At 36.7% G+C, this 12,924-nt stretch overlaps 1 protein-coding gene across 10 annotated transcripts in view; it reads left to right on the top strand.

Annotated features, from left to right (window-relative positions):
• USP15 (ubiquitin specific peptidase 15) overlaps positions 1-12,924 on the top strand; it is a 99,245-nt gene that overhangs the window by 18,487 nt on the left and 67,834 nt on the right. For all 10 annotated transcript variants that reach the window (XM_040982626.1, XM_040982609.1, XM_040982619.1 and 7 more), the window contains exons 2-3: positions 1,760-1,887; positions 9,772-9,902. In XM_040982626.1, coding sequence (XP_040838560.1) covers positions 1,760-1,887; positions 9,772-9,902 — 259 coding nt within the window. The remainder of the gene's footprint in view (positions 1-1,759; positions 1,888-9,771; positions 9,903-12,924) is intronic.

Here is a 12,924-nt window from a genome sequence, read left to right as displayed (position 1 = left end):
GTCAAGCTTTGACGGTATCCAGGCAAATCAAGATAAGGTGAACTAAGGTCAGCCAATGGACCTTGAGAGGATTTGCTCCACCTTAGACCAATGAAATTAGCAGCATCTCAGAACTATTGAAACCACTTAAACATACTCCAGAACATGCTCCACATTGGGGACCCTGGAATGACATCAGGTGGCCGTCCCCCATTCCAGGATACTGATGTGGCCCTCTCCCCTTCTCTCCCCACTTTCCCCAGATACAGCAAGAAAAAAAGGAGATTGGAGGCAGTTGTCTCATCCACTTTCTGCATTCCTTAACCCACCCCATGCTAATCGATGTCCACATGGGCATGCATCCCTCTCAACTATGTAAACATCATCAAAAATAGCATGGATTATTAAAAAAAAAACACTAGTGACAAATCCATATTTCATAGGAGGTATAATGTTCTCAGAAAACACTTTTAGTTTTTGTGAATTATAATGTCTTTAATCGTGAACCCTTAAAACTTCCTGTCGCTGATGAGAAGCTAATTCTAAATAAGATGAATATAGTTTTGATAATGCTTCAGTGCTTGTGTATCATACTCAAAATTTAAAAACCAATTCCATTAACCAAAGCAGAATTTACCACTGTGTGAGAAAGTTTTTCTTTTTATTAGCTTTTATTGGCAGAGTGCCTAATAATTTTAAGGTTTTTGCAAATATTTGATTATAATTATTGTAATCAATCTGCTAACCTTTGTGAATTAACTTCCCAACCTTCAAAGACGGTAAACTACATAAAATTGATATACAGCATTAGCAGGTCTCTTGTACAAGGAGCATGTTTTGGCTTCTATTCTATCACATTGTGTTATAAATTTTGATTATTAAAAATATTTGAATTGTTCTTGAGTTAAGGAGTATTTTCTTGAATGTCAGTCACATGTTTTTAAAAGTGTTGATGATGGGGCCCAGTACTATAGCCTAGTGCCTATAGTCCTCACCTTGCATGCACCAGGATCCCATATGGGCACTGGTCTGTGTCCACTCCTTTCCCTGCTTGTGGCCTGGGAAAGCAATCGAGAATGGCCCAAAGTCTTGGGACTCTGCACCCATGTGGGAGACCTGGAAGAAGCTCCTAGCTCCTGGCTTCAAAACAGCTCAGCTGCAGCCATTATAGCCACTTATGGAGTGAACCAGCAGATGGAAGATCTGTCTGTCTCCCCTTCTTTCTTTAAATCTGAGTTTCTAATAAAAATAAAAACTTTAAAAAATATTGCCAATTAAGAGGGATGCCAGCATGGTGATATGATGAAAGTTACACTTGTGCTCTGGTTTATATGCCAGCTGCTCCACTGTCAGTTTAGCTCCCAGGATGGCCTTGAGTCCCTGCCACCCACGTGGGAGACCTGAGAAGTTCTTGGTTCCTGGCTTTGGCCTGGCTCAGCCCCAACCATTGCAGCCCTCTGGAGAGAGAACCAATAGATGCAAGATTTCTTCTTTCAGTCTCTTCCTATTTCTCTGTAACTGTTATTTTCAGATAAATGAATGAATGAGGAAATCATTAGGGATTTAAAAAATTTTTTCAGTACATGTTCTCAATCTGTAGACATTTATAATAAAAATAATATTTGTACAAATGAACTTTTTTCTAAATGGCATAATAATAGTATATAATCTTTTAATATAGGCATGTAGTTTATAGTAAATGAAATATCAAAAATTACTATTCTGCTGTTCATGTATCTCCAGGTATTTTCTTTACATTTTCTTTCTTTCTTTTTAATAGGTACCTAGTTGATAGTCGCTGGTTCAAACAGTGGAAAAAGTATGTTGGCTTTGACAATTGGGACAAATACCAGATGGGAGATCAAAATGTGTATCCTGGACCAATTGATAACTCTGGACTTCTCAAAGGTGATTATTTTCTTTCTTCAATCAGGTTTACAAGTGTGTTATATTTAAATATATAAATATCAATGGATGTAAATAGAAATGTTCATGCAAATTGGTCTTGGAATTTCTTTGTATAATAGATTTGACAATGAACTCAGGCTGAACTATACATTGGTTATTCCATATCATCACAAATTTCATTTATAATGAAATAAGGATTTAATTCTGTTTAACTCTTCAAATGGTATGAACGTAAATGACAGAACATTGTGGTATTATTCTGGAGAAATGCTGTATCATTGTTAATAGCACATGACTTTTTTTAATTTGAAGGAGCTCTGATGAAGTTTTGCTTTTTTTATGAATTTATTTATTTTTGCCTGAGAATCAGAGTTGCAGAATCAGAGAATCCATGTGCTGGTTCACTCCCCAAATAATCTGAAGCTAAAAGCCAGGAGCTTCTTCCAGGTCTTCCACATGGATACAGGGGCCCAAGGCCATCCTCTGCTGCTTTTCCAGGCATATAAACAGTGAGCCTAGTGCGAAACGGAGCGTTAAAGGCTGTAACCAGCATTCATGGGATGCTAGTGCCAAAGGATTAGCCTGGCACACTGCCATGCTGGCTTGACATATTTGAGTTTTTTGCATTAATCTTCTTTACCCCTCATTACTTGGCATTTCTTTGCTACCTTTTACTATATTGAAGAAAATAAAGTATTTGCGTAAGTACCAGATCTTTTATTTCTAGTCTGGATGGCATAGCAAGGACTAGATTTACCCTCCTACCTGAAACACCTAAAGCCCTTCAGAAATTATGTGAGACTGGGATGTTCAGTAAAAAAGAAAAATAGCAATCTCCAAGTGATAAGGAACAGAAAAGATGAACTCTGATTCCTTTTAGCTTATTGAATTGAAAGGGTTTCTGAGACATGGCACAGAAAGGAAAAACCCATGCAGACTTTCACATTCTGCTTTAACTGTGGAGTCAGAGTTTAAAGTCCAGGTTGACCAAGGCTGTTCAAGTTTCCAAGAGTGAGTATCCGAGAGGAACATGCAGCTCGGAAAGCAGCTTAGTGACCTGTTGCTCCTCAGCCTCAGTGATGCCGTCGAGCAGCCACAGGTGATGTAAACAACAGCTAAAAGAATCAGGGCTCATAAGCATCAGGATGCTGTCCCAGCAGCCAACACAGAAAGCCTCATTAATCGTGGAACACACTTTTGAGAGTTGTTGACAGTGGGAAAATTAATTTTTTGCCCCAGTAACCTAAAAGCATCAAACTGTTTTCAGATAATTTAACTGTGTCTCAGAACAAAATTCAGGAGTATTTCAGGAATAAAAAAATGTGTAGTATCCCACAACATAAAATTTATATCTTGGATTTGATTAAATATTACCAGACATGCAAAGGAGCTAGACCATATCATGACCCACAAAATGGAATGTCAATGTTAAAGATCTCACCTTTGCAAAAAGTGAGAAATGAATAGAAGCAGATGAGACAAATATAAAACAAATGACAAATTGGTAGATTTAAACTGAGCTTTATGAATAATCACAGTAAATATAACCCACCTCCTTTAAAAGTACAGTCTGTGAGATTGGTTAAAAAAGACCCACTGTCAGCTGTTCATGAGATCTCCCGTAAGTTTACACGGTTACATTAAAAGAGATGGAAAAAGATATGCCTGCCATGATTAGCAAGTTTGACTCCCCAAAAAGTGGGACTCACTTGTATTAGCCTCTCCTGTTGAGTGTAAGTAGAACTGGTGAATAGGATGAAATGTCATTCCTGATTATGTTTTATGGCAAAAGGGAGGTTATCCTAGTGAGATAAATTTAACCATATGTGCCCTTTAAACACAATGAGATTTCTCCAGCTTGTGACAGAAGCAGCAGAAGAAATTAGAAATTCAAAGAAGAAGACAGGCTGAACATATCATTGCTGGTTTTGGGGTGCAGGGGATCATATGAGTCACATGGCTGCAGCCTCTAAGGACAGACAAGTCTGATGCTGGAACAAGGAACTGGGCTTCCAAATGAATTCTTCAGATTAGAACCCCATATGGCTGATATCTTGACTTGTGAGACCCTAGCACAGAATCTTCTGGAGCCTACCTGAACTGCTGACCCATGTTATGGATGTATTGGAAGCCATTATGATAACTTGTCATGCAGCAGTAAACATGCTAACACTATCAAGAGAAAGCTGGAATGACTGTATTAACATCAGACATTTAGTTTTAGAACAAAGATAGAAAATTACTTTGTAATCACTGGAATGGGACATTTCTCTCCTTAATATATACCTGTTTAATAGTATAAGTTTGTGAAGATAAGTGACAGTGGGAAGGTAGAACAGGAAGTTCCAGTCCTTCATCTGCCCTAGACACAAAGCTTTAAGTTTATCATTGCAGGCAGACAGATGTAAATCATTTTAGGAGATTCGGAGGCCATGGAAAAATTTGTGATATACCAAATGAGTGGGGCAATATGAAAATGGTGACATAGAAATAAGAGTGGCTTCATTTTGACCATATCAGCCTCCCGCTAAGCTGGCACTGTTTGCAACCAAAAGATTATCGCAATGCAGAATTTCACCCTTTAGTAACAAGAGACGGTTTGTTTCACTTTGAACAGAGTCCAGATGCCTGGAAGAAGTTATCCAGGAAGTAGGAAAGGTGGTTTCTATACCTAGACTATGGTGCAAGACCAAGAGAAGGCTAAGGACCTGAGGCTTTTCTCCTTGGAGGGAAGGAGAGGAGCGAAGCATCCTTCTACCTGGCTTCTGTCAGATGGCATTCTTTTTGACAGAACAAAGGGACGAATGACTTGCTGCATCTGCTGTAGTTGTACGATATTGGGAGAAGGTATAGAACCTAAGGTTTGTCCACCCAAGGAGGAGAAAAAGAACTAGGGTGTGTCACTAGTGTCTTAGCCTTTCAGTGCACAGTCTCAAGGGCTAGCTTCTCTCTGATCTCACCCCATGTACTGCTAGAACCCAAAGAATTTGTGGGGCAGTTAAGAACAAAGGGAAAGGGACAACTTACTGCACCCAGCATAACTTTATAGGATAAGGAGAAGGGAGAGGAATAGAGTGTGCCTCCCTCTGGTGTATAGGCCCATATTATGGTGATCAGATATGATAAACAGAAAGGGATGATGGGTTTTCCTGTAGGTGGAAAAATGAAAACAATGAAATTCACATTAGGAATGCACATAGGCAAGTAAAAAAGAGATATCTATTTAAAAAGCCCAGGTTTATGCATGTCTACTAATAAAAGCTTTTCCCTGTCAAAATCAGTTGCAGACAAATGTAAATCCTTTATGGAAAGGTTCAGAAGCTGTTGAAAAATTTGCAGTATATCAAATGAGCACAATATGAAAACAGTGACATAGAAACAAAAGTGGTTTCATTTTAACCATATCAGTTTAGGAGAGGTGTCTGTCTTCATTGTACATACACCTATATAAAGCTACAGGAAAACATGATGTGCATATACACATAGAAAAGCAAATGTCTATAAACTAAATAAATGGAGACCTATAAATAGCCAGAAAAATTCAGATTATTTCTAAAGAAGCTCAGAAAGTTTGAAAACATGGACAACTAAGCAAAAATCAAGGGATGAAATTTAATGTAATGAAAATTATCATTCAAGAGATTAAACAAAATTAGGAGCTACAGAGCTGAAAAATATTGAAAATCTTTCAATAGCTAAGTTGATTGAAAAGATCGATTGGTAAATTCAAATTTGTTATTTCAGATTATCCTGAGAGAATTACTGTCTAAAACACCTCAGTTCTGGAAAGGGAAATGGATATTCAGATTTTCAGACCCAAAGCATTGAACAACATGCTAATTAACTTGATTTAACTCACATTTTCAGGAGCACTCCTCTTAAAAACAATGCATTCTTTTCAAGTGTACATACAAGTGTACACCAAGACTTTAAGAAGATGAAAGCCTGGTTCAATAAAATTAAAAGAATTCAAGTCACATGAAATGTGTGCTCTTATGACAGTGGAATAAAGTTCGTTTTAAGGGAAACAAAACCCTGTAGAAAAAGTAGCTGAAAGATTTGAGTAAATGCTTTGCCAGAGAAGATACAGTTTTCAAAAGTACATACAAAAATGCTCTACATCATTAATATTGAAGATTAAAATGACCGACAGGGCCTGGCACTGTGACATTGTAGCTTAAGCCTGCACTGCTCCACTTCAGTCCAGCTGTCTTCAGAAGCTGCTGAGAAATCGCCTGGGCTCTGCACTGAGTGAAACCTGGGCAAAGCCTCACACCCAAGCCGGGAGTGAACCAGCAAATGCAAGATGTCTCTTTGTCTCTCCTCCAGGCCCCATAAATCTGCTTTCAAATAAAATTAAACACAGCACACACTAAGGCATACACTACTCATGTATTAAAATGACTAGTTTTAAAAAATTTTAGGTAACATAAACAAATTTAATGTGCTTCCTAGGGACATTTTCAAAAAATATTTTATTCTGCTTATCAGAAGCTATTATTATAAATGATAAAAATCAGCTTAACTTTTGTAGAAAACAGCACAAGAGTTGATTTTTTTTTTTGAGATATGTTTATTTTTATTGGAAAGGCAAATAAACAGAGATAGGAGAAGGAACAGAAAGGAAGATCTCCTGTGCGATGATTCACTCCTTAAGTGGCCACAACAGCCGGAGCTGTGCTGATCCAAACCCAGGAGCTAGGAACTCTTCCGGGTCTCCCACGCCGGTGCAGGGTCCCAAGGCCTTGGGCCGTCCTCAACTGCGTTCCCTGGCCACAAGCAGGAAGCTGGATGGGAAGTGGGATCCTGGTGCGTTCAAGGCAAGGACTTAGGCCGCTGTGTCAGACTGAAGATGTGATTTTTAAATTTTTACTTTCCCTAAGTTTTCTTCAAGGCATTGTGTTAGAAAAAATAGGCAATAAACAGATTTTTGTTTGATCTGAGTGTATATGTGACTTCGAGCAAGTTCATCAGCAACCCTTAGTCTGTCAGTTAAAATAGAGTATCTGCTTCATCATGTTGTTTTAAAATTTGAGATACTGTATTTTCTTTGTCTTGAAAGTTGAGATAACATAGCTTGAGTATTGAATGAGATAACGTGGTGCTCCATAGTAAAACACTGCACTCTACCTGTAACTTTCTTAGTATCCCTGTGTTGATATTCTGCCTCATGGAGGTTGCTACCCTGTGCAGTTGTTTAGAGATCAGAGCCAGATAGCGTGGTATATGTGTAGTAACTCAAAATGTGTGAGTTTATTTTTTCTATTTGTATTGATACTGTCAATATGCATAGATAAAATTACTGAGATTTGTTTTGTGATGTGAGACAAAAAGTATGCAAAATCACAAAATACTAAAATATTCAGTGGGTTTGTGTCACTGAAGACTTAAACAGTAGCCACTGTTTAAACATTAGGCATTCATTTCAAAATCAGCTTCACAGTATGACTGTTGGATATATTAACAGTTCAGACCCCAAAGGCTCTCATGTAAGAGCGTCACTGGCTTATCCTAGGGAAAGCATGACAATAGTCAACTAAAAAAATGTTTCTCAGAGGAAACTAAAGTGTTTGTAGGAGTCACACCATTACATTCTGGGCATATCGGTCAATTGTATGAACTTCCTAATTAAGTATGAATAAAGATTGATTTTAAAAAGATGTCAGTATCTCAAATTTTTTATTCTAAACATCAAGATAAAATAGGAAATAATGATGAATTATATTTTTGTATCTGCAGTGAACGAGTCATTAAGTAGTTCATGTAGATTATTCTATCAAAAATATTTAGAGTCATTTTGAAAATGCCACTCTATTTGACCTTACAAGTTAATATAACTTCCTGTTAATATAAGTTCCTGTTAGATCTTAGCAGTCATTCACAGTCATTCCATTAAATCAATCCATGCAATTTCGCACATTACGTAAGCCATGAGATTATGTATTCCTTAGCAATTTTCCATGTCACTGAATCTCAACTATATTAATTCAGTGATAATTCTATCATGATTTGTTTTATATTTCTTCCATATATGTTATGTTCATATTTTTCTTTCGTTGCTTTTCTGCTATGGCCCTATTAAAAAGAAACTTTAAATATCTTGCTTACTTTAATTTTTATCTTTTTTTTTTAATAATAACAGATATGCTCTCTCTCTGCCTGCATTCCTTCTATAGATTTTAGTATCGCGTAGCCTTCCTTCAAATAAGGCATCATATGAATAAACATAATAAGCTTACTTTTCTTAGCATTGGAGGGACAAGTTTGCATCTCTGTGCTCAGAATTCTGTCACTTCAAGCTGCCTAATTAAAGATGTTCTGTAATTGAATGCCCAGACTTTCCAGTACTATCTTAAAGGTCAGATAACTTCTTTGAATAAGGAGTTGTACATTTGATAGTAAAAATAAAAAACTATAGCTGCTTAATTTACACTTCAGGTTTTCTGAATATTTGCAATGTTTTCTAATACTTCACTAGATCCATGAATTCTTCAAAGTGTCTTAACATTTACATAATTTGAAGTTTATGTAGTATTTGATGAGGTGAGCGTAATAAAACATTAATGAGAAATAAAAATAAAACATTAATAGGAAAAAGCAAACACAAATTACTTTTTACTATTTTAGGTTTCTAGTTGTTTTGTTTTTGTTCAAAGTTGAATTACTCTTGCTATTTTACACCTTTATTATTAATTTCAAATTAAAAAAAAAAGATTGCAAGACAGTGACGTGACAGCCCTCAACCCATTTCCCCTATAAACATCTTGTTTTAGTACTTTTTAGAATTAATGAATGTCAGTTTCTTTGATTTTCTGAGTTTACTGCAAATGTTTTCAAATTAATACTTTGCATCAATAATTAAAAATTCACAACTAAGTAAAGAATGAGCTTAAAAATAATACTTAGTTTGTGCCTGCTGTTAAAATTGTTTTCTCTTTTGTTTCATCTAAAACATAGCTTTCTGAAACTTTGATGTGATTTTATGATCATAGACTGATCCTAGAAAGAAATGACCTTTTATTAATACCTTCTAATTTTTTTCCTGAGTCTTGATTTATATCATTACATTTAACGTGGATAATGTATTCTCATTATTAAAATGCTACAAAAAGTAAACTTTTTTTCCAGCATCTGTTAATCAAAACTTAGAATAATAGAATCTCCTTTAAGTTGGTTGTGACTCTTTGACCTATTTCTGTTGCTGCATGTTGAAAAATTAAATTACTAGAAGTAAAAACTCTAAGTGCCCAATTAGAATTTTGATGGACATATAAGTTAATAAATTGCTTTGAGATCCTTGGCCTGCCTTGCACTAAATTTTTAAATTTTTAGAAGTAAATTATTAGAAGTATATCATAAAAACTATTTCCATCTACTGTCTTGGGAAGAATCTGAATTATAGGTCTTCTGGAATGATGACAATTTTCAACAAATGTGTTTGGGATAATTGCAAAAGTTTATTTGGTTTGCTTTTGAATTTTCTGTATCAACTGATGCTAGAATGACTACTATTGCAGTGTAAGTGATCTCTCATAGTTGAAATATTGGAATAGTATTCCTCTGTCAGGACTGTTGGCTAACAACCACACCTTAGTACTTTTAAGTGTCTATTTAAAGAGAAATTGTGTTTTAGGAAACTATTGGTTAACAAATGTTACACAATTAAAGCTTTTTTTTTTTTTTTACAGTTTAAGTTTTAAACCAACAATTCATTTTGACATATGTAGGGAATTTCACTCTCTTCAGAGCTTCTCTCAAAAATACTTTAAATTATTAAATTACCCTGCAAGATTTCAAGAGATTTGTGGTGGATGCAGCCAAAGGGCTTAGAAATATATGCTATTCTTTCCTTTTTATACATTGTTTCTAATTGTCCTCTTGCAGATGGTGATGCCCAGTCTCTTAAGGAGCATCTTATTGATGAGTTGGATTACATACTGTTGCCAACTGAAGGCTGGAACAAACTTGTCAGCTGGTATACATTGATGGAAAGTCAGGAGCCAATAGCACGGAAGGTACATTTTAAGATAACTGAATATAAATATTGTTTTTCTTCAGTAGTTAACATTTTATTCTTCTTTCAGTGAGTTAGAAAACAATTTAACTTATCTTGGAGGAAAAGGCCAGCAAAATAATGTATATTAAATACTGAGTACAGCTAACATATGTAGAACATTAGCTTTTAATAGCCACTGTACTAAAACTATTAACATATTGTCAGCTCATGTAATCTTCATACATTCTATGAGGCAACTATTACATTTTACAGATTTATTACATCTTACAGATGTGAAAATGAGGACAAAAGTTTTTTGTTTTTGTTTTCTTTTGATTTCTTTATTTGAAAGGCAGAATTAGAATAAAAGAGAGATCTTCATTCCCGGTTCACTTCCCAGGTGACCACAACAGCTGGAGCTGAGCTGATCTGAAGCCAGGAGCCAGAAACTGCTTTCCCCAGTGGGTGCCCAGGCCCAAGCACTTAGACTTTTTTCTGGGTGCACGGTCGGGGAGCTGAATCAGAGCTGGTGCCCATGTGGGTTGCTGGTGCTGTAGATGGGGCTCTTCCTACCACAGGAAGGTGTCAGCCTGAAAGGTCAGAGTCTTTTAGGAAGTAACACTAGAAAGATAGAAAATTTGGCAGTTTGACTATTTTGTATGCTACACTGATTATTGGATTAAGAAATAGAAATTAACGAAAAACTTTTTCTCTCACTTGGTGATTTAAAACTGATGTGTGAATGGATATTGGTTGTTAGAATATCAAATACTTAAGGTAACTTAGCCGACTTGACATTTGATAATTTATCCAGAGGCTGTGCCCCCAGCCCTGACTCTCGCAACACTGGGTCCTATGGCCTAGCAGGGGCATTTCTCAAGTTCCCCTATTAGGCCCAGTTCCAGCTCCAGATCTTGCGTGTGCCAGCAACTGCTGCAGCCCAGCCTGACATCACTGGCCCCCAGGCCTATTCCACATCCATTTTGGCTCTCATGAGCACCAGCAGGTTCTGGGGCATAGCCCAGTCAGTCCCAACACTAAACTCGGCCCACATGCCTGCCAAGGGGTGCTGCAGCCTTGCCAGCCTGGTCTATACCCAATTCTAGCTCTTGCACACTTCAGTGGGAGCTGCAGCTTAAGCAGGAGAGTCCCCAAAGTTTCCCCTTCTAAACTCCTCCATCTCTGCTCCTTCACCTACCTGAAAGTGTAATAACTCAGTTGCTGAAAGACCCCAGAATTCATTCCTCCCCTGCAAACATGCCCTCAGTCAGACTCTCACTCCCACATGTCCCCAGACCCCCTTCCCCAGCCTGCCAACTTGCGAGCTTACCTACCACCTGTCAACTTGGGAGCTAGGATGGCATGTCCCAGACTGACCTTCCCTGCCTTCCCCCCTTATCTTTAAAAAAACACAAAAACTATGATAGGCAACTCTGCTGATACACTGGTACAGCTATTTGACTAGGCGCTCCCAGTGATAGAACACTTGCGTAAGCAGTTACCATCAACTAGGGGAGATTTTAACTAAAGTCTAGATCATCTTTCTGTAAAAAACTAGAAACAAAGCTTTACTCGCTGGATAGAGGAAAATTTGTGTCCAGAATATCTTTAAATGCATTAAAACTGTATGTCTTTAATCTTAATAATGTAGCAAATCATATTGTAGGAGGAAGTTTTCAAAAACAATGTTAAATAAATTAGCCTATAATTTCATTGCCATTCTTAAAACCTGATACATGAATTAGCTGTGTGCTTTTTTTTTAGTGTGTGTATATATATATATATGTATATATATTTTCTTTTTTGAAAGTCAGGTATACAGAGATGAGAGACAGACAGGAATATCTTCGAAGCAGGGCCTCTGGGATTAGAACTGGCACCCGTATGGGATCCCAATGCAAACAAGGCAAGGACTTTATAAACACTAGGCTACCACAGCAACCCTAGCTGTGTGTTTTAACCCTAGCTCTAGTACAGAACAAAGTTAAATATCTTCCTGGGCTCAGATCCTCTTCAACATGATTATAGTATCAAGCATTCAATTTAAAAAGAAACAAATAAACAAATAGATAAACAAATACAAAGAAATTTAAAAATTTGTCCAAGAAAAAAATGACCGCTAAAGAATCCAGTAATGGACTTACTAGGTAAACTTTTACATACTGTGCTTTTTGTGCTTTAAAAAAATAAAAGACTCAAAAGTATAGTGAAACTTGCATAGAACCAAATGTGATTTTTAAACTTAAATGTAATGTAAAATACAGACTTAATGCTTGAGTGTACCTAAACAGAACTGAAGAGAGAATTTGTAAATTAAGTTTTACCAGTAGAAATAGTCTCTATAGAAATAAAAAAAAATTGGAAAATACAGAAAAAATGAAAGCATGCATGGTATGTGATAAATGTAACCTAATGCATGTTTTTGGAATGTTAGAAGGTGAAAGAAAATGTAGTAGAACTAATACTTAAGGAGATAAGATGATTCAAGAAATGCAGTGAATCCTAAACAGAATATATGCAGATAACATGTGCCCAATAAAAATGTTGAAAAGTCAAAAAGAATTTTTTAATAGTAGCTAGTGCGATGGCTCAGTTGGTTCAATTAGCTAATCCTCCCCTACAAGTGTCAGGATCCCATATGGGCACTGGTTCATTCCCCTGCTGCTTCACTTTCCATTCAGTTCCCTGGCTTGGGAAAGCAGTGAAGGATGGCCCAAGTCCTTGGAACCCTGCACCCACGTGGGAGGCCTAGAGGTAGCTCCTGGCTTTGGATCTGCTCAGCTCTTGATGTTGCAGCCATTTGGGGAGTGAGTCAGTGGGTGGAAGATCATTCAGTCTCTTTTTCTCTCTGTAAATCTGTCCTTTCAGTAAAACTGAACAAATCTTTAAATATAATAGTAGCTAGAGAAAAAAGATAATCAAGATATTCAGAATATTCTTGAAAAGTACATATGACAATAAAACTATGGATTTCAAAATGTTTAGACCAAAGTTAACTTATGTTTTCATTCTGTTTATTCACAAGCTGTTTTGAATACCGT

Source organism: Ochotona curzoniae, unplaced genomic scaffold, assembly GCF_017591425.1.
Source record: "Ochotona curzoniae isolate NIBS_2020 unplaced genomic scaffold, NIBS_Ocur_1.0 contig_1014, whole genome shotgun sequence".
Lineage (NCBI taxonomy): Eukaryota > Metazoa > Chordata > Mammalia > Lagomorpha > Ochotonidae > Ochotona > Ochotona curzoniae.
The sequence above is the reverse complement of the archived record's forward strand: the minus strand, read 5'-3'. Positions and strand labels throughout refer to the sequence as shown.